We start from the raw sequence: 22841 nt of genomic DNA, 5'->3' as shown, positions 1-22841 counted from the left end.
AATGGAGCTAAGCTATAATGCTAGACGTAGCCCATAGACGTAAGTGGCATCATTTCTGGAAACCAAATTGTCTTCTATCTCATGGTGTCCAACCATTTGAGAGGTAATTCATCATTTTCTAATTATTCGGTTTATACTCATCATATCTTACATACATGTAATATAGAAAGTCTCAGAACTGAAATGGGTCATGACTGCTGTCCTAGTAAAGACACTTTCATTGTGAGCACCATGTTCCACCGCCTGTCATTAGATGTTATCACATGAGAATAAATTCCTTAGGTGTCCTGTTGCTACATACATCTTAAATTAATGAGCTCTTGGACAATATCCAAATTCTAAACTGTGAAAATACAAGGGCAAATTAACCTGAAGAACCTTCCATGTCCCTTTTCCCTTCTCATGTTTCCCTACATAGTGATGAAGAGCGTTTTGTTTTAGGAGAACCTATCTTTGACTGTTGACGACACAGTCCTATCATGAAATTGGCCACGTCATGAAAATAATATGTTGATTGAGATGCTAAATTATTTTATTGCTGCCAGCCTCACATATTAAATATGCATGATGAGTGTTAGAGAAATCTCTTGATGTGCAGAGAAGCCTCAGGTCTAGCCGTACCAGATGGTATGTGAGCAAAGTTCTGTTCATGGAAATTTAATGAGGCTCTATCTTGTCCGAGTCATGGTGGGCGCTGTCCTGTGAAAGTCCAATTAAAATTGCAACTATCTGCTCTGATGGTCTCTGTTTGATGGGTCTTTATAACCAAACGATCTGACGGAAATATTAGTTACTGAAAATAATAATGTATTAATTGCCTTTTATGTGCATTACACTTTTATGTAACATTATAGATGCAGAATTCATTATGCACAGCGGCAAGCCGTAGACTAAAGAGATGAAATGTTGGCAGAACTGCATATTTTATTGCTTCGTACACCTGTGAACATTGTGGCATAGATTTAAAGGAGATCGTCATGCCCTTTACAATGTACCCTGGGGTATGAGATAAGAAAAAAAAGAAAAAGAAAAGAAAGGTGATTCTGACAGCGAGCTTGATATTTGGCTCTGCATGAGGTTATATAGTGAGGCAGTAGTAACTAGTTACTGTATGTTTGGTAGAGAAGATACACAACAGATATATATTCCCTGTATGTACTGCCAACTGCTCTACACAGAGGAGGATACACCTGCACCTATTGTATAAGTCTTATCTGATGTGTTTCCAGTTCAGAAACCTTTACTTTCTATTCTTAAACTCTGCTTACACATGCACTATGCAATGAGTGCTGTCATGGCCAGAAACATGACAGATATGAAGACAATCTACAAGTATACAGTGTTTCATTCCTATATAGCTGGTTACTGGAGCAGTGGATACAAGGAGAAAATGAAATTTGTGGCTGTGTATGGAACAGGCTGTCAATCAATATGCCGGGAGTGGTATCGGCGTGCTCACTATATAGTGAACGATGACTGTAACCGCTCCCTGCACCATCCCCATGACTGAAAGCAAGCAGCTACAGGGAGAATACAATTTCTCCCTTTTATCTCTGCTCCAGAGAGGCGGCTACATAGGATTTAAATGATTTTTACCTGTAAATTAATCCTATATCTGCATATAAATAGGTTTTATGGACTTGACAAGTTTCATTTAAAGGGACCCTGTCAGCAGGATTGTGCAGAGTAACCTACAAACAGTGTCAGGTTGGCGCAGTTATACTGATTAAAATGATACATGGGGTAATGAAATCCATCTTGTGGTTGTTTGTTTAATCTTTATTTTCAGTTTTGAGTTACTGATATGCTCGTGCTCCACGGAGGCCTTTTAGAGTCAGGGAGTGGGACATGTTTTGAGGCAGTTACACAGTAATTTTGCCTCTATAGAATTCCCTCACCCATACAATACCCCTTTCATAACCCCCATAGAGTATGATTTTAGTAAAAATGCTCCTCCCACACACACTATGATATTCCCAGGGCTCCCCCCCACACACACACAAAATATGATGACCCCATAGTGTTCCCAGCAAGTTAAGGATGTTGCCCCAATGCCCCCACACAGTATGATAGCCCCACAGCCTCCACACAATATGATGCCCCGAAAGCAACACACCTTTCACAGTATGATTCCACCACAGCACCCACATAGTATGATAGCCCCCACATCTCCTTCACACAGTATGATGACACCCACAGTCCCCACATCTCCTCCACACAGTATGATGACACCCACAGTCCCCACATCTCCTCCACACAGTATGATGGCATATATATTGTATATATTGTATGTATATGTATACTTTACAAAGTAGTTACAGTACGATAACATAATTAGAGCAGTTACACGGTTCGTTAAGCTCTTCATAAATAATGTGGCACCTCTGAATTCTTGGAAATAGAGAAATTTTGAGATCGCTTGCAAAATCTCACTCTTTCACAGTGAGGTGGGTTGAGATCCCACAACCTGTTTGTTTAGACCCAACTTTTGCTAAAAAGTTGGGTCCTTTAGGGGACATTACGGATCCTCTTAAATTTAAGAATTTGCAGCACCATGTGAATTTTAAATGATTGCTGCTTATAAACAGACTTGCAGACTTATACCTGTTACAGTTTCCCTATAGTGGTGTCTAAGTTGTTTACTAGTTTGTATTTGCTATATGTATAAAGATTCTACCTTTTGGTGATGTTCACAACTTACCTACAAAGCACCAGACAGCAAATCGGATCCACGTAATGGATGACAATTTCAGCATAAGATAAATGTTGACTAGCATGGCAAATGCAGGAACAAAAGGAACACAGGGTGCCATGTAAGGCAATTTTTTAGGGTTCTCCGGTTGTTGCAGGATAACAAAAATCAAAGCACAGATCAACAGTACCATCAAAACAACCAACAGGACTGCCCACCACTCCTGGTCATAAACAAAGTCTGCAGCAAATATTATAAAGGAGCAGAAGATGAATATCAAGATGAAAAGGAGCATGACACAGATGGTTACTGTGCGACCTGTGGCAAGCGTTGGGCGATCCATTTTTCCAGGTAAGCCAAGCCGTATTCTCATGGTATAGTATCGTGGACCTATAAATTTCTTCAACTTGAAAAGGTAAATGTTTTCAGAACCATCTGCCTCTATGCCTGATGTCATGTCAACTGTTCCATAGTTTGGATGGTTAACATTGTAGTTAGATTTATCAGATTTACCAATGAGCATTTCATTGTCTCCAAGTGATGGTAGATTCTTCGCCCCGCATGTGTTTGTGGCTGGACCACTGAATTCTTCTCCATCACTCATAGGAGAACAAATTTCTTTCTCACAATCAGCGATGATTCCTTCTTTTTTCTTAGTATGCTCTTGAGAAAGAAATTTAACAAAACCATCAATGTCGCTCTCAGGCTGGTAACGCAATAGCAAGACACACACAGATACCAGGGTGTAGGCTAAGAGAGTTCCAATAGACATCATTTCTATTAGATCACGAAGACTGACCAGTAGAGACAGCAGGGCGGCCAAAAATCCAGAGACAATACAAGCCACAACTGGTGTCTCTGTGTATGAGCTGACATGGGATAAAAACCTGCAAAAACAAGTAAGGAAAATCAAAAATAGGTTCATTGCGAGCAGACTGTCTTTGTAATTCCAACAAGCAATACTAACCTGAACAACAACCCATCACCAGACATTGCATAGATCACTCTGGGCATAGGGAATAGAGAACCAAACAAGCTGACGGTGAGCCCGGCTACAGATCCAATGGCCACAATAAACTTAGCAGCATAAAATCCATGTGCTACAAACATCTCCATCAGTGGTGATTCTGAATCAATCATATTGTATGGGACCATTAATGTTAAGATTACACTCACCTAAAAGACAAACAGCAAAAAAAGTTAGGTAAAGAAGTGTATAACTGATCATGTGCCAAAGTTCTTAATATTACCTTGATACGTAGCTTAGTCTTCCACAACAAAATGATATAAAACAAACTGCATACTGACATGCCGGAGGTGAACCTTCTGTTCTGGGCAGACAAGCCATTGGACAATGAATAAGGGAAAGGAAGCGCCAGCATGTGTAGTGCTAGCAGAATGCTGGTGAAGTGAGACTGTCCTTCAAAAATGGTGGATGGAAAATTGCAAGGCATGAGAATTGGGATAATTTTTGGACATATAAGACTGCAGTTTAACTTGTTGTGGGGGATGTGAGCAGCAGCACCATCTTTTTTTCAGATTTAGTGTGATAAGGCAGGTGTGTAATGATTTATGTGTGAAAGGTTTTGTGTAAAAAGACTTTGTAAAATCACTAGCCTCTCATTAATGATAAATACTATACTATGTATAACTTAAAAGGCATGAATTTTAGTAGTCTATAGGTGCATTTTTGGGACTGGTGACTTGGATCTCCACCACGCTGTATGATAGAACAGTACTGAACTGACAAAGTAGCAGTAGTTATTGTCATTCATACCCACTGCACCAGGGGCAAATCTACAATGGGTGCAGGAGCTGCAGGTGCCCCCGGGCTCTGGAGCCTACAGGGGTCAATAGGTCCCTTTGACCAATATGACAAGACCAACACTTTTTAAGAACAATACTTGGGGGCCCTCTTAATATTCTGCATTGGTTCGCACATGCTTCAGGTTACTACAGTTGCACATTATAGTTCATGCAATTTTGGGGCCGTTTTTTCTAGCACAGAATACATGACATTTTTGCTGTTTCCATTGTAATATACTGCGCATATATTACATCTGGTAGTTTTCTGTTCAGATACAGATATTTGCTTAGAGCCAAATACGTTCTGCACTTGATGGAACAATAGCAGGAGTTTAGAATATGGATTATAAATCAGGACCACTTACAGATACATATGCTGTTAGGCAGGTGACCAAAGAAGCAGTTATGGCATATGGAATTGAAGTATTAGGACTCTTTGCCTCTTCCCCTGTTGTAGCTATTATGTCAAAACCAATGAAAGCATAAAAACAGGTGGCAGCACCTTTCAGCACCTGCAGGATACAAAGAGATAAAGTAAGCTCATCAGCCACATTTTCAATAAAAGAACCCTTGTTTAAAGAAAAATTATAGAACAGCTTAACTTTTGTAAAAAAAACTATGGGAAATGGAGATATCTTGTAGTGGCTCGAAGGACTCAAAAAGCAATAAAATCCTCCAAGATCAGTTTTAAAGGAAACGTGTCACCAAGTCTTTGCTAATCTAAGAACAAACAAAAACCTGGTTGCATGTTAATTGTGACAAAGAACACCACCTAGGTGTGACTATTCACAAAAACGTGGGTGTGACGCAGCTGGCGAGGTGCGCAAGCGCCGACACACTGTAGTCTCATTGGATGGTACCTGATCACATGGTTTTCCATGTGACCTGTTACAAAAAGGTCCTGGCACATAACGCCACATAACTTCCCCTTGAGAAAGCTGTATGTACTGAATACGTGAAACGCGCGTTGGGGTTGTTTCCATTTTCTGGTGACTACTCGAGCCTTTATTAATATATTGACTACGATTTATTTATTCAAACTATGTATTAGAAAGGTTTATTCTGCCCCTCTGGACTGTGACTAAGGTGCGTCTATTATATATGAGACATTAAACTTACCCTCTATGTTACCCTTACTGAACAGAGGACATTTATTGAATTTGGGCGTTCCTTTTGTACCAGGGGAGCACTCTTCCTCCCATCGTTTTACATCTGTATGGACACATATGATATAGGTCCTATTGTGGCTTAAGGGTGTCACTTTATTGTCTGTCTTTTTGTACCTCTTTTTAACATTTTTAAAGAATTTTTTGAGACTCAATAAAATTTACCAATTGTTTGAAACATGTACAATCCGTGTTCTCCCGTTTCTTAATTTTTCTTTCTCATCTAAGAACAGTATAATATAGGGGCAGAAAGCCTGATTCCAGCGATGTGTCACTTTCTAGGCTGCTTGCTTGTAGTTGTTATAAAATCAGTGTTTTATCAGCAAGAGATTATCACTAGAGGACTAGTAAACCTAGTGCCATGAAATCCAACCACACCCCTACCACTGATTGGCAACTTTCTGCTTATGCAAAGTGTACACAGAAAGCTGAAAATATGAGGTGTAGGCGGGTTTATACAGAGCTCAGCATTCAGAGAACTGATAGATCTGTATGGCAATTTTTAATCAAAACTGAAGCAAGCAGTCCAGTAAGTGACCCCTGTAGCATGCTGCTCTCAGATTGGAGAGCAAATACCTGGTGAAAGATTCCCCTTAAGTGTACCAATACAAATAACTTAGGAAGCAAACTTTCCAGTCCTTTTCAATAAAGCATGATGGATGTAGTAGAGCAGGAAAAATGTTGTGTAAAATACACTTGTTTTTGCATGTGGTTTTGATGAGTATTTTCCCCCATTCATTTGAATGCGTGAAAAATGTTCCAGAAAACCCTGAAAGAATTGATATGCTGCAGATCTGAAACAGCTTCAATTCAGCAAGGAGAAAAACAATAACTTGCACAAGATTTCCAAAATCTCATTCATATTGCAAGTACAATAAAACTTTTCTTGCTGCAAAAACGCAAGGTGTGAACATACCCTCATAGATCTGATATCAGGAAAGGAAATATGTTATCAGGCTAAAGTAGAGCCAGAAGCGGTCATATCACACGAACCTTTTGTTCTATAGGGGGCACGAATGAATTAATAAGATAAGAAAATGATCACCTACCCCTGACCATCCATAGGGTAGAAAATTCCCTTCTGACCAGTTTTTGCCATTGACGAAGAACAGACCAGCAATCATGATAAATACCCACACGGCCAAGTTAATTACATTCAGTACATTATTAAATCCAACTGAATTCTTCACCCCCAAGGCCACAATTATTGTTACGATGACTGCAATGACCAGAGCGAGAAGGTCTGGATAGGATTCTTCACCTTTGCCTGAGATGAAATATTAATGACAAGTTAAATATCACAATAATGATATTTTATACAGTAACAAAATACAATAATAAAAAGTTAAACAATGTCGTGCGGAATGCCGTGTTCTCATTCGATCAGATGGTGAAGAATGGTGATGCCAGAGGAGAACGTCTGATCATGAGTCACAGGTGACAGGGATGAGTAATGCCTTCAGCAGATAGCCGTCTTTTTTCCGGCGGTGCATGCATCATCTTCTGTATTATATAATGTGCACATTTGCACGCGGCTGAGGATAAGTAATGTATGCATTTTGTCAGCCTTTATGATATGTGGTTATTGCATTCATCCACTATTATGTCACAAGTGACATAACACGAGGGTGAGAAAATCTGATATGCTGTGAATATTAATCTGACAGCCAGTGACTTATATGGAAACTTTACACTGAAACATGACTTATTTTAGAAACAATATACAGGCTCATCATGAAGACTGTGAGTGATGAATCTGCTGTAAACTGCAGCTGAGAAGTGGATGTAGAGAATAGAGTTGAGCGAATTTCTTCGGGTCCCTGCCTATTCGGCATGCTATAGCGCTTACCGAATAAGCTGTAGAGGGAACTCGGATACATGGAGCGCCAGGGCTGTGGAGTCGGAGTTGTGGAGTCAGAGCTCATTTTGGTAGAGTCAGAGTCGGTGTCATGAAAATTGAGTCGAAATCGGAGGTTTGGCTTAAAGACTCCACAGCCCTGTCAGGGCTGTGAAGTTAGAGTCGGAGTCATGGAGTCGGAGCCCATTTTGGTGGAGTCGGAGTCATGGAAATTGAGGCGTCGGAAGTTTGGCTAAGGCTACTTTCACACTAGTGTCGCTTGCTGTCCGTCGCAATGCATCGTTTTGGAGAAAAAACGCATCCTGCAAAGTTGCCCGCAGGATGCGTTTTTTCTCTATAGACTTGCATTAGCGACGCATTGCGACGTATCGCCACACGTCGCATCCATCGTGCGACGGATGCGTCGTGTTTTGGTGGACCGTTGGCACAAAAACAGTTACATGTAACATTTTTTTGTGCGTCGTGTCCGCCATTTCCGACCGCCCCCTCCTCCCCGGACATTACAATGGGGCAGCGGATGCGTTGAAAAACTGCGTCGGGCTGACGCATGGAGACGGCCCCATACCGACGCTAGTGTGAAGGTAGCCCTACTGACTCCACAGCCCTGTGGAGCGCGCCGGCTGATTGGCGCCGCAGCATGTGTCACAGCTGTGTCACTGTAACAGCACATGCATGTGTCGTGGCTGTGTGACAGTCACATGCATGGAGAGCCTGTGTGTTGGGCTGTCGGTTAATGTGCTGTGACAGTGACACATCCGCGACACATGAAGCTACAGCGCCGATCAGCTGATCAGCCGGCATACTCCATGTATCCGGGTTCTCTCTACAGCTTATTTGTCAAGTGCTATAGCTTACTCCTACATAGCACTGTATACTTATAATTGCTCATTTTGGATTTCTACCCATCTAATTTTTCTCTTTTCTCTGCTCTATGTAGAAACCAGAAGTGTCTTGTTTCTGCAGAAATTATTTCTCTCTTCCTCCAACTCCTGACCCAGCCACTCCTCTTCCCGTCATTGACATTTGCAGAGATGACTCGTACAGGGAAAACTGACCTGTTTCTACATAGAGCTTAGAAGGATTCAGCTCATCAGTTTTTAATCACGTGATACCATAGAGCTAATGCAAAAGAGCGGAATTACCGTAACTGGGTAGAATGAGAAAATGAGGTATTGTAAGCACACAGTGCTATCTAATATGATCACTGTAATATATTAAAGGTAGTGTTGAGCGATACCTTCCGATATTTGAAAGTATCGGTATCGGATTGGATTGGCCGATATCCAAAAAATATCGGATATCGCCGATACCGATACCCGATACCAATACAAGTCAATGGGACACAAATATCGGAACGTAATAGGGAGCGATCCTGGATGGTTCCCAGGGTCTGAAGGAGAGGAAACTCTCCTTCAGGCCCTGGGATCCATATTCATGTAAAAAATAAAGAATAAAAATAAAAAATATGGATATACTCACCCTCGGATGGCCCCTGGCTCTCAGCGGTGCAACCGGCAACCTCCATTCCTAAGAATGCAGTGAGTGAAGGACCTTCGATGACGTCGCGGTCACATGAGCGGTCACATGAGCGGTCACGCGACCAATCACAAGACCGCGACGTCATCGCAGGTCCTACACTCACTGCATTCTTAGGAACGGAGGCTGCCGGTTGCACCGCTGAGAGCCAGGGGCCGTCGGTGCGTGAGTATATCCATATTTTTTATTTTTATTCTTTATTTTTTACATGAATATGGATCCCGATTCCAATTTCCGATATCCCAAAAATATCGGAACTCGGTATCGGAATTCCGATACAGCGAATATCGGCCGATACCCGATATTTGCAGTATCGGAATGCTCAACACTAATTAAAGGGAATCTATCACCCCCAAAATCGTGGGTGAGGTAAGCCCACCGGCATCAGGGGCTTATCTACAGCATTCTGGAATGCTGTAGATAAGCCCCCGATGTATCCTAAGGCTATGTGCACACGTCAGGATTTCTTGCAGAAATTTTCCAGACAAAAAAACGGACATTTCTGCCAGAAATCCGCATGCGTTTTTTTCGCGTTTTTTGACGTGTTTTTGATGCATTTTTGATGCGTTTTTTTGTGCGTTTTTTCCCAGATGCATAGAATTGCGGGAAAAACGCAGAAAATCCGCAAAATTAATGAACATGCTCATTTTTTCACCGCGATGCGTTTTTTTCGCGGAAAAAAACGCATCCATGTGCACAAAACATGCAGAATGCATTCAAAATGATAGAATGCATAATGCATGCGTTTTTAATGAGTTTTTATGGCGTTTTTAGAGTGAAAAAACGCGAAAAAACCTGAACGTGTGCACATAGCCTAAAAGATGAGAAAAAGGCATTAGATTATACTCACCCAGGGGCGTTCCCGCTGCTGGTCCGGGTCCAGGGCCTCCCACCTTCATCAGATGACGTCTTCTTCTGGTCTTCATGCTGCAGCTCCTGCGCAGGCGTACTTTGTCTGTCCTGTTGAGGGCAGAGCAAAGTACTGCAGTGCGCAGGTGCTGGGCCTCTCTGACCTTTCCCGGCGCCTGCGCACTGCAGTACTTTGCTCTGCCCTCAACAGGACAGACAAAGTACGCCTGCGTAGGATCAGCAGCATGAAGACCAGAAGAGGACGTCATCTGATAAAGATGGGAAGCGCCGGACCCGGACCAGCAGCGGGACTGCCCCTGGGTGAGTATAATCTAACGTCTTTTTCTAATCTTTTAGGATACATCGGGGGCTTATCTACAGCATTCCAGAATGCTGTATATAAGCCCCTGATGCCGGTGGGCTCACCTCACCCCCGATTTTGGAAGGTTTCCTTTAAGAGGGAGTGCTTCTTTAATAAAATTGATATTCCATAACAACCATGATGAGAGTTTAAAAATTATTCTCAATTCATAGTATACACAATATATTTCTTTTTTCTTAGGCACCATCTCCTAATTGTTGTAATAAAGTTATATGCTTTATTTTTTTAACCAGTAACTTACATAAAAAGGGTAACAATTCTGAATAATGAGCTCATTTAATTTGACCTGGAAACCTTAGCAACTATTGAAAGTAGGCGATGATGGAAAACTCCCAATAAAACTGTAAAAATAGTTACTAGGTAACAGTCAAGTATTATCATCCGAGCAAATACAATTAAAGCAAACTCCTTACCTAATCCATTCAATGTCCCCACACTCTCAATCATCCAGTGGCTGATAGTGTGATTGGCGAGGGAGTCAAACATGCTACTAAGGGCGCTGGCTCCGGCTGCCGTACCAATGAGATATTCGAGGATTAAGTTCCATCCAATGAAGAATGCCACAAATTCACCAACAGTGACATAACTGTATGTGTAAGCAGATCCTGTGGTTTTGGGAACACGCACTCCAAATTCAGCATAACACACCCCTGTGGACATAAAAAAGAGAGAATTGCTGAATACTCTTGTACAGTCGTGCTCAAGGCGCAAACACTGAAAGAATTGATATGCTGCATTTTGGCAAAACTACAGCATAGCTCAAAATACCCATGGAAAAAAAAACAGCGTGTGCATGTGATTGCAGAAATCTAAATGATTATCCCGATACTGTAAAACACTGCATATTGTACACAATATATAGAAATATACCCTTTTAGTATAAAGCAGAGGCAAACTGAGCACAGGCATAGACAGAAGTCAGAGGGTTCTAAAGCAATATGTTGAAACTCATTATCAATCGAAGGCCTTCGAGTAATTTTGTCATTTGCTGCAAGCATCACTTTTACTAATTTTCACATAATTATACATACTTGTATTAACAGTGCCACATCAAAGACATTAAAGTTTAAAGAAAGGTATAATCAAGGGAGAATTATAAACATACAACGCTTGGCAAAAGTCAATTATATATAAACAGACACAGTATAATAACAGTATATGTTAAGGATAATACCCTCGAACACCACCCTCCCCCGAGTCCTCCCTAAAAAAAATGCATACAAAGTGCGACATAATCCATGTTATTTCCAATAGTTTGGTTTAGAAAAATAAAAGCGACTGTGTCTTAATATATAATAACTACATAGTAGGCAATTATAATTTATTTTGTTCTAGAGATAGATGCAAACCACAAAGCATCCATATGGAGTTACTCATCTTCATTTTCAAATTTGGATCTTGGCAGACGTATCCACAAAAAGATCTCTGTGCAAAAGAAAAGTGAAGTTGGCACAGAGTAAATGCTGCTGCAAATTGGTGCAAAGCACATGCAGTAACTTAAAGTCTCCCTGTACAGAGTCCGCGGGTCATTCAGTGATTGCAATCAACTACATGATCGTCTCCTTTAGTATCATGTTTTATTCGGACCAACCATGGCTTAATTTAATCTGAAAGCTGCTTACGGTATGTAATACCTAATACCACTAGGATAGACAAGGGTTAAACATAATGAGAACATTCTCTCCCTTGCCATGTATCGGGGATTTATGATAATTTCACTTAGTAGACATTGTCTCATTAACTGTAATTTGGCTGAATTTGGAGAGCCACAAACTGCAATGGTTTTTGTCTATAGTAATTGATAATAATTTACAACGGTTAGAATCATAGACAGAAGAAGACACAATCCAGAAACATTGTGCATTTATTAGTCCACATCTATTTGGTTGTAATGTAAAAAACTATTTGCACATTCATAAATAGTATAATATTCTTAAAGGGGTTGTCCGTTCCAAATCGATATATCTGCAGTGGCTCAGTGTGACTGCAGACTTATGAATCCCAGCAGCGCATGCACTGTGTGCTTCGAGGATTCGCCGGTTTCACACCCGGGACCGGAGGGTATGTATGCGTGATCCCCAGTGCGTGCGCTGGAGGCATTCATAAGTCTGCAATCACACAGAGCGACTGCAGGCTTATTGATTTGGACCGGACAACCCCTTTAAGAATATTAAAAGGTATGAAAGAGGGACATTTATAAAGAAAATCTGGTTCAAAAGAAAAGTGGGCCATCATCTTTCCATTCTAAATTTTTAGAGGTCCACATTTAACTGAAAGCTGCAACATAATTAGTTGCCATGGGCTGTTCCTTATAGGGGAGGTTCGAAACAAAAATTAATTTTCATTCTCAATCCCTGTCTATTTAATGCCATAATTTAATCTATTTTCTAATGTACTTAAATTAAAAAGTCCCTATCTTTACCTTACTACACTATCTGTTTTCTTTTTTTTACTACTTCTTTTTGAGTGAATACTGGGATACTCAAGGCGAAGTGTCATCAGGGGGCAGAGGGTGCGGTCACTACCACAGCCTCTGCCCCCACCCTGAAGTGAAGCGTCAGTGACCTTCGCTACAAGGGTTGGGCTAGTCCCCGCTTTACTAAGCATGATTCTTGTCACTGTGTGATGTGCACAATGGCAGTGCACTCTCTCGTCGACTCTGATCAGTGTAATAGGATTACCCTGCATGCAGAGATCACTTGCGGGGGCAGCGCTGGTCTCTGCACACCAGGTAATCCTCTTACACTGCGCAGTGTGTTCTGTTGCTGGCTTGTTACTTCTGATCGGAGCCGGCAGAGCCTGCACTATCATTAAGTACATTGCACAGTGACAAGAATCTAATGAGCATCTGTTGGACAACAATTGACAACTGATGCATGCTCAGTAGAGCGGGGTCACACACAGGTACTGCACAATGTTTGGCTTACAGCCTATTAGTGATGCCCATACTAAGCCAGACACTGTGCATTGCCTGTGTGTGACCAGCGCCCTATACATGCCGCTTTTGTACAATCTAATACTAAGCAATCACCCCCTCCATGATCTGGTAGGCTGTGAGTGGCTGTCTTATAAGTATTTTGCACCTGCATTGCCACCATCTTTATTACATGGGCTTGCTGCATCCTGAGAGTGCATTAGTTCTGAGACCTGGGCAGGTAAATACCGTTGCCCTTTGTTTGCTGTATTAATTCTTGAATTTTGGTAGGATTTTTAGTCCTCTTTTTGTGGCTTTGCTTTTAAGTGTAGTATTATGACTCGCAAGTGTGAGGACCCTTTATGTGAGTGCGAGCTTACATATATTGGCCAAAATATTGACCAATACCTCATATATTATGTAAATGTATAATTTTTTAACACTTTATGTTTCAGGGTGCTGTTGGTGATACAGTTTCTTTCTGGAGACTAGCCTAGCAGGAGCAGCTCTCTGGTGTTAGCCACGTCTGGTTATTGGAGTCCAGTTGCTCCTGTTATCTGTGGTGTGGAGCTCAGTAACGATGTTCATTAGCTAAGTGTGGTGTTTTTGTTACCTTGTCCTTTGGTGTTTGTCACTTCCGTGTGTATTTCCTGCAGAGGGGAGGCTAGTGCTCCTTGCCGGCCAGTGCACTAGCCAGGGCAGTAATAGATGACTACTAGGGACGAGCTATCCTGATGGCGGTGGGGGAAGGACCCACATAGGGCGTTATGGGAGTGCAGGGACAAGGTCAGGTTTGAGCTCAGGTGGTGACCATTCCCTATGGGTAGGGCCTTCCTCTCCCCTTTTCCATCCCGTTGTTTGTGAGTTGTGCCGTCCGTTGACCTACCACCCGTTGGGTCGGGTCACACCGTGACACATGCACTGGTATTCTCAAATGAAGCATAAAAAAGGAAGTAGTAAAAACAAAATCAGAGCAGTTAAATTGCCTTTAGGGAAGAATAGGGATGTTTTAATTTATGTACTTTAGAAAATAGATTAGATTATGGCATTAAATAGATAGGAATTTAGAATGAAAATTAATTTCTGTATCAGGCAACCTCTTAACCTCGCCTTTGCACCCAATTTTGATAAATCCATGGGATTCTGCTACTTTCCTAATAGTTGGTCCTTGCTGACTATCTAAACAGTGACTGCAGCCTCTTTACAGATTGTAGGTACTGTAAGCATGACATATGTGAGTGTATAGAGTTTGTAACTGGCAAATTAATGGACCAATATCTCTGCACATACCATCACCATGTATCAAATATTGAGGGAGGAGAGGACCAAGATTTCAACACAGAGCACTTTCTCAATTTGTGGATTTAGTTGCTTACAGTGTAACTAAATAGTTGGACTTCAACAATTAGAACGGTTGGTTTGGTCTTAGTGTCTTCCTTGTGTAACTGTATTCTTCATAATGTTCTGCTAGATAATTGCTGTCAGGAAATGCTGGGACTTATAGTTTTGCAAAGCGAGTAGTCAGAACAGAAGCTGCCTAAGCCTGGTCCAAATCACTCAATTTCCTAATCTAATTATTCTCATTCTCAGTGAGGTCAATGCAGACAGTAATGTCGTCTTTTGTAGTCATTACATCGGCTGTGCCAGACACAAATTGGGATTTTCCACATTTATATGGCGCATGAGGTTGCCTAGAAACAGATGTGATGACACAGGTTGCGATATGATCATACTGTCTTCCCGTCTTTTACTTCTACGCAATTCCAGGCATTAACAATGCTGTGTGTGTCCTTGGAGGCTTAGCTTTCAGAGATCAAATGGGATTTGATGATCATTACTAGTTTTCATTTTTAAGCGAGAATGCCCCAGGTTCATTAGCAATAAAGATAGCTCCAACACTCAATGTATATTGACTAATTCACAGAATAAAGAGATGCTGACCTGGGAGCCTGAGCGTGCATGTGGTCTCGTGTCTGAGGCTGCCCCCTAAGTAAGGTGAACCCAGATACCTTCTCCAAGGTGTTGCACAGGTCTGAGTGCTCAGGTATGCCAAATGTCCCATCGCAGTAAAGGGAATCTGGCACCAGAATTTTGCTACCCATCCTAGAGCAGCAGGATGCAGAAGCAGAGACACTGATTCCAGCAATTTGTCACTTACTGGGCTACTTTTTGGAGGTTTGATAAAATCACTGTTTTATCTGCTGCAGATCTAGCAGTTTGCTGAATGGTAAACTCTGTATAACCTGTTATGGTTCTCAATGGCAAGAGAACATAGCCCAGCATACATAGGAACTAGCTCTTGGAAGGATGGAAACTTAAACTGACCATGAACTAAACCTGCCGCACAACTAACAGTAGCCGGGTAGCGTAGCCTGCGTTTTATCCCTAGACGCCCAGCGCCGGCCGGAGGACTAACTAATCCTGGCAGAGGAAAATATAGTCCTGGCTCACCTCTAGAGAAATTTCCCCGAAAGGCAGACAGAGGCCCCCACATATATTGGCGGTGATTTAAGATGAAAATGACAAACGTAGTATGAAAATAGGTTTAGCAAAATCGAGGTCCGCTTACTAGATAGCAGGAAGACAGAAAGGGTACTTTCATGGTCAGCTGAAAACCCTATCAATACACCATCCTGAAATTACTTTAAGACTTTAGTATTAACTCATAACATCAGAGTGGCAATTTCAGATCACAAGAGCTTTCCAGACACAGAAACGAAACTGCAGCTGTGAACTGGAACAAAATGCAAAAAACAAACAAGGACAAAAGTCCGACTTAGCTGGAAGTTGTCTGGTAGCAGGAACATGCACAGAAAGGCTTCTGATTACAATGTTGACCGGCATGGAAGTGACAGAGGAGCAAGGTTAAATAGCGACTCCCACATCCTGATGGGAACAGGTGAACAGAGGGGATGATGCACACAAGTTCAATTCCACCAGTGGCCACCGGGGGAGCCCAAAATCCAATTTCACAACAGTACCCCCCCCCTCAAGGAGGGGGCACCGAACCCTCACCAGAACCACCAGGGCGATCAGGATGAGCCCTATGAAAGGCACGGACCAGATCGGAGGCATGAACATCAGAGGCAGTCACCCAAGAATTATCCTCCTGACCGTATCCCTTCCATTTGACCAGATACTGGAGTTTCCGTCTGGAAACACGGGAGTCCAAGATTTTTTCCACAACGTACTCCAACTCGCCCTCAACCAACACCGGAGCAGGAGGCTCAACGGAAGGCACAACCGGTACCTCATACCTGCGCAACAATGACCGATGAAAAACATTATGAATAGAAAAAGATGCAGGGAGGTCCAAACGGAAGGACACAGGGTTAAGAATCTTCAATATCTTGTACGGGCCGATGAACCGAGGCTTAAACTTAGGAGAAGAAACCCTCATAGGGACAAAACGAGAAGACAACCACACCAAGTCCCCGACACAAAGCCGAGGACCAACCCGACGCCGGCGGTTGGCAAAAAGCTGAGTCTTCTCCTGGGACAACTTCAAATTGTCCACCACCTGCCCCCAAATCTGATGCAACCTCTCCACCACAGCATCCACTCCAGGACAATCCGAAGATTCCACCTGACCGGAGGAAAATCGAGGATGAAACCCCGAATTACAGAAAAAAGGAGACACCAAGGTGGCAGAGCTGGCCCGATTATTGAGGGCAAACTCCGCTAAAGGCAAAAAAGCAACCCAATCATCCTGATCTGCAGACACAAAACACCTCAAATATGTCTCCAAAGTCTGATTCGTCCGCTCGGTCTGGCCATTAGTCTGAGGATGGAAAGCAGACGAGAAAGACAAATCTATGCCCATCCTAGCACAGAATGCCCGCCAAAATCTAGACACGAATTGGGTTCCTCTGTCAGAAACGATATTCTCCGGAATACCATGCAAACGAACCACATTTTGAAAAAACAGAGGAACCAACTCGGAAGAAGAAGGCAACTTAGGCAGGGGAACCAAATGGACCATCTTAGAGAAACGGTCACACACCACCCAGATGACAGACATCTTCTGAGAAACAGGAAGATCCGAAATAAAATCCATCGAGATGTGCGTCCAAGGCCTCTTCGGGATAGGCAAGGGCAACAACAATCCACTAGCCCGAGAACAACAAGGCTTGGCCCGAGCACAAACGTCACAAGACTGCACAAAGCCTCGTACATCTCGTGACAGGGAAGGCCACCAGAAGGACCTTGCCACCAAATCCCTGGTACCAAAGATTCCAGGATGACCTGCCAACGCAGAAGAATGAACCTCAGAAATGACTTTACTGGTCCAATCATCAGGAACAAACAGTCTACCAGGTGGGCAACGATCAGGTCTATCCGCCTGAAAATCCTGCAAGGCCCGCCGCAGGTCTGGAGAAACGGCAGACAATATCACTCCATCCTTAAGGATACCTGTAGGTTCAGAATTACCAGGGGAGTCAGGCTCAAAACTCCTAGAAAGGGCATCCGCCTTAACATTCTTAGAACCCGGTAGGTATGACACCACAAAATTAAACCGAGAGAAAAACAACGACCAGCGCGCCTGTCTAGGATTCAGGCGTCTGGCGGACTCAAGATAAATTAAATTTTTGTGGTCGGTCAATACCACCACCTGATGTCTAGCCCCCTCAAGCCAATGACGCCACTCCTCAAAAGCCCACTTCATGGCCAAAAGCTCCCGATTCCCAATATCATAATTCCGCTCGGCGGGCGAAAATTTACGAGAAAAAAAAGCACAAGGTTTCATCACGGAGCAGTCGGAACTTCTTTGCGACAAAACCGCCCCAGCTCCGATTTCAGAAGCGTCGACCTCAACCTGAAAAGGAAGAGCAACATCAGGCTGACGCAACACAGGGGCGGAAGAAAAGCGGCGCTTAAGCTCCCGAAAGGCCTCCACAGCAGCAGGGGACCAATCAGCAACATCAGCACCCTTCTTAGTCAAATCAGTCAATGGTTTAACAACATCAGAAAAACCAGCAATAAATCGACGATAAAAGTTAGCAAAGCCCAAAAATTTCTGAAGACTCTTAAGAGAAGAGGGTTGCGTCCAATCACAAATAGCCCGAACCTTGACAGGATCCATCTCGATGGAAGAGGGGGAAAAAATGTATCCCAAGAAGGAAATCTTTTGAACCCCAAAAACGCACTTAGAACCCTTCACACACAAGGAATTAGACCGCAAAACCTGAAAAACCCTCTTGACCTGCTGGACATGAGAGTCCCAGTCATCCGAAAAAATCAGAATATCATCCAGATACACGATCATAAATTTATCCAAATAATCACGGAAAATGTCATGCATAAAGGACTGAAAGACTGAAGGGGCATTTGAAAGGCCAAAAGGCATCACCAAATACTCAAAGTGGCCCTCGGGCGTATTAAATGCGGTTTTCCACTCATCCCCCTGCTTAATTCGCACCAAATTATACGCCCCACGGAGATCTATCTTAGAGAACCACTTGGCCCCCTTTATGCGAGCAAACAAATCAGTCAGCAGTGGTAACGGATATTGATATTTAACCGTGATTTTATTCAAAAGCCGATAATCAATACACGGCCTCAAAGAGCCATCTTTCTTAGACACAAAGAAAAAACCGGCTCCTAAGGGAGATGACGAAGGACGAATATGTCCCTTTTCCAAGGACTCCTTTATATATTCTCGCATAGCAGCATGTTCAGGCACAGACAGATTAAATAAACGACCCTTAGGGTATTTACTACCCGGAATCAAATCTATGGCACAATCGCACTCCCGGTGCGGAGGTAATGAACCAAGCTTAGGTTCTTCAAAAACGTCACGATAGTCAGACAAGAATTCAGGAATCTCAGAGGGAATAGATGACGAAATGGAAACCAAAGGTACGTCCCCATGCATCCCCTTACATCCCCAGCTTAACACAGACATAGCGTTCCAGTCGAGGACTGGGTTATGAGATTGCAGCCATGGCAATCCAAGCACCAACACATCATGTAGATTATACAGCACAAGAAAGCGAATAATCTCCTGATGATCCGGATTAATTCGCATAGTTACTTGTGTCCAGTATTGTGGTTTATTACTAGCCAATGGGGTGGAGTCAATCCCCTTCAGAGGTATAGGAGTTTCAAGAGGCTCTAAATCATACCCACAGCGTTTGGCAAAGGACCAATCCATAAGACTCAAAGCGGCGCCAGAGTCGACATAGGCATCCGCGGTAATAGATGATAAAGAACAAATCAGGGTCACAGATAGAATAAACTTAGACTGAAAAGTGCCAATTGAAACTGACTTATCAAGCTTCTTAGTACGCTTAGAGCATGCTGATATAACATGAGTTGAATCACCACAATAAAAGCACAACCCATTTTTTCGTCTAAAATTCTGCCGTTCGCTTCTGGACAGAATTCTATCACATTGCATATTCTCTGGCGTCTTCTCAGTAGACACCGCCAAATGGTGCACAGGTTTGCGCTCCCGCAGACGTCTATCGATCTGGATAGCCATTGTCATGGACTCATTCAGACCCGCAGGCACAGGGAACCCCACCATAACATCCTTAACGGCATCAGAGAGACCCTCTCTGAAATTCGCCGCCAGGGCGCACTCATTCCACTGAGTAAGCACAGACCATTTACGGAATTTTTGGCAGTATATTTCAACTTCATCTTGCCCCTGAGATAGGGACATCAAGGCTTTTTCCGCCTGAAGCTCTAAATGAGGTTCCTCATAAAGCAACCCCAAGGCCAGAAAAAACGCATCCACATTGAGCAACGCAGGATCCCCTGGAGCCAATGCAAAAGCCCAATCTTGAGGGTCGCCCCGGAGCAAGGAAATCACAATCCTGACCTGCTGAGCAGGATCTCCAGCAGAGCGAGATTTCAGGGACAAAAACAACTTGCAATTATTTTTGAAATTTTGAAAGCAAGATCTATTCCCCGAGAAAAATTCAGGCAAAGGAATTCTAGGTTCAGATATAGGAACATGAACAACAAAATCTTGTAAATTTTGAACTTTCGTGGTGAGATTATTCAAACCTGCAGCTAAACTCTGAATATCCATTTTAAACAGGTGAACACAGAGCCATTCCAGGATTAGAAGGAGAGAGAGAGAGGAAGGCTGCAATATAGGCAGACTTGCAAGTGATTCAATTGAAAGCACACTCAGAACTGAAGGAAAAAAAAAAAAAAAAAAAAATTTTCAGCAGACTTCTTTTTTCTCTCCTTTCTCTGCCAATTAATTTAACCCTTTGTGGGCCGGTCAAACTGTTATGGTTCTCAATGGCAAGAGAACATAGCCCAGCATACATAGGAACTAGCTCTTGGAAGGATGGAAACTTAAACTGACCATGAACTAAACCTGCCGCACAACTAACAGTAGCCGGGTAGCGTAGCCTGCGTTTTATCCCTAGACGCCCAGCGCCGGCCGGAGGACTAACTAATCCTGGCAGAGGAAAATATAGTCCTGGCTCACCTCTAGAGAAATTTCCCCGAAAGGCAGACAGAGGCCCCCACATATATTGGCGGTGATTTAAGATGAAAATGACAAACGTAGTATGAAAATAGGTTTAGCAAAATCGAGGTCCGCTTACTAGATAGCAGGAAGACAGAAAGGGTACTTTCATGGTCAGCTGAAAACCCTATCAATACACCATCCTGAAATTACTTTAAGACTCTAGTATTAACTCATAACATCAGAGTGGCAATTTCAGATCACAAGAGCTTTCCAGACACAGAAACGAAACTGCAGCTGTGAACTGGAACAAAATGCAAAAAACAAACAAGGACAAAAGTCCGACTTAGCTGGAAGTTGTCTGGTAGCAGGAACATGCACAGAAAGGCTTCTGATTACAATGTTGACCGGCATGGAAGTGACAGAGGAGCAAGGTTAAATAGCGACTCCCACATCCTGATGGGAACAGGTGAACAGAGGGGATGATGCACACAAGTTCAATTCCACCAGTGGCCACCGGGGGAGCCCAAAATCCAATTTCACAACAATAACCCCTGCCCACACCACTGATTGGAAGCTTTCTGTGTATAATGTGCATAGGCTGAAAGCTGCCAATCCGTGGTCAGGGTGGGGTTATACAGAGCTCATGAATATGAAGGACTACATGGCAGAAGGTTTATTAGTCCTCTAGTGAGTAATCTGCTGATAAACAAGTGAATAAAACTACAGCAAGGAGCCCACCATAACTCATTGCTGGAATCAGGGTCTCTGTCTCTACAGTATGCTGCTCTCAGTTTAGATAGCTAAAGCCATCTAAAGCCCCCTTTAGTTATCTCTGGGGTTAGACTTCTGGGTCCACCATCGATCCTGGGAATGAAGGGCTCCAGTTCTGCTGAAGCGCTGTGTTCCCTTCTCATTTTTTTTCTCCATACAGGGGTGTTTCTTGGCCAATTGTTGCCAGTGGCCAGCTGCAGCTCCTTCCTCAGATCTCATGTCTTTTCAAAAAATGTTTTTATTTTCAGAAATTCAAACCTAACTAAAATATATGTCGAAAATGCCAAATACAAATATAGCTCATGTGTGTGCCTACCAAGGCCTCCACTATAATGAATAAGCCCCATTAATTTCAGTCGTGAGTGATCTCATGTGCACACAGGCACCTCTCCATGAATTCTACACAGAGAGGATTTTATTTTTATTTATTCAAGTTCACCTAATTGTCTCTCCGACATATTTAAAACGGCATATCCAGTTTCTGAGCTAGGAAATGAATACAGGCAGATGAAATTGCACCTTCACCATTTAATTTAATTCTTATTTTGTACTATTCTCCTATTATACTGAACAATCTAAGGGCTCATACAGACGTCCGTGGATCTCGGTCCTGTCACTGATGGCAATGCACAGATAGGACGTTGGTCTCTCAACCTGAGAGTCACAGCCTCAAGAAATATATGAAACTGTCATGCTCCAATCAGGAGACCCGCGGCCTGTGCGTTGGGGTCTGTGATTGGACCAAGATCTACGGATGTCTAAATAAATTGGCCGTGTCCCTGGCTTTGATGCGGGCTCCGGCGCTGACACTGCATCTTTCGCAGCACTTAATAACTTATTTAATCAGCCATCAGGTGCTTTAACAGCTGCAGGAGGATCCGAGATCTACTCTCAGCTGTTAAGATAAATGTCGCTGTGAATCACTGACCGCAGGATTTAACACGCGCCATTCGAAAGTGCGTCACAAGTACTGCCCATCGGAGCCCCTGTCACGTGATTGCGGCGTGCCGATAGGTTGTCATGACAGCTGGGGGTCTGCAGAAGACACCCGTGCCTGTCATCACGATGCTCCTGTGAATGTCAACCCGTAGCCAGTGATCATAGGTAATATTTGCAGAAGCCTTGCTATGTATGGCAAAGGCATTTGGACATACTGTAGAGACAGAGACCCTGATTCCAGCAATGAGTTATGGTGGGCTCCTTGCTGTAGTTTTAATAAAAATCACTTGTTAATCAGACAGGAGAAACTTTCCATATAAAATTGATGATGAATTGTGGGAGCACATATCTAGTGTACCTATCTCATGTGAGAATTGCAGAGTGCAATATGTTGGGTGCACCACCAGAACACTGCGCAAACGCTTATCAGAACATGAACATATTTATGATGCACAAAACCATACAATGCGCAGTTTGTCTGGTGTTTCTAAGCTTT

General features: G+C 42.9%; 1 protein-coding gene across 1 annotated transcript in view; it reads right to left on the bottom strand.

Moving 5' to 3' along the window:
* SLC7A14 (solute carrier family 7 member 14) overlaps positions 1 to 22841 on the bottom strand; it is a 196186-nt gene that overhangs the window by 5140 nt on the left and 168205 nt on the right. Inside the window, exons 3-7 of the mRNA XM_077290551.1 lie at positions 10703 to 10939; positions 6714 to 6931; positions 4864 to 5010; positions 3660 to 3868; positions 2702 to 3579 (exon numbers count right to left, since the gene is read on the bottom strand). Coding sequence (XP_077146666.1) covers positions 2702 to 3579; positions 3660 to 3868; positions 4864 to 5010; positions 6714 to 6931; positions 10703 to 10939 — 1689 coding nt within the window. The remainder of the gene's footprint in view (positions 1 to 2701; positions 3580 to 3659; positions 3869 to 4863; positions 5011 to 6713; positions 6932 to 10702; positions 10940 to 22841) is intronic.

This window comes from Ranitomeya variabilis, chromosome 2 (assembly GCF_051348905.1).
Source record: "Ranitomeya variabilis isolate aRanVar5 chromosome 2, aRanVar5.hap1, whole genome shotgun sequence".
In the NCBI taxonomy this organism is placed as follows: Eukaryota; Metazoa; Chordata; class Amphibia; order Anura; family Dendrobatidae; genus Ranitomeya; species Ranitomeya variabilis.
Note: the sequence above shows the minus strand (reverse complement) of the source record. Positions and strands in the feature narration are given on the sequence as shown.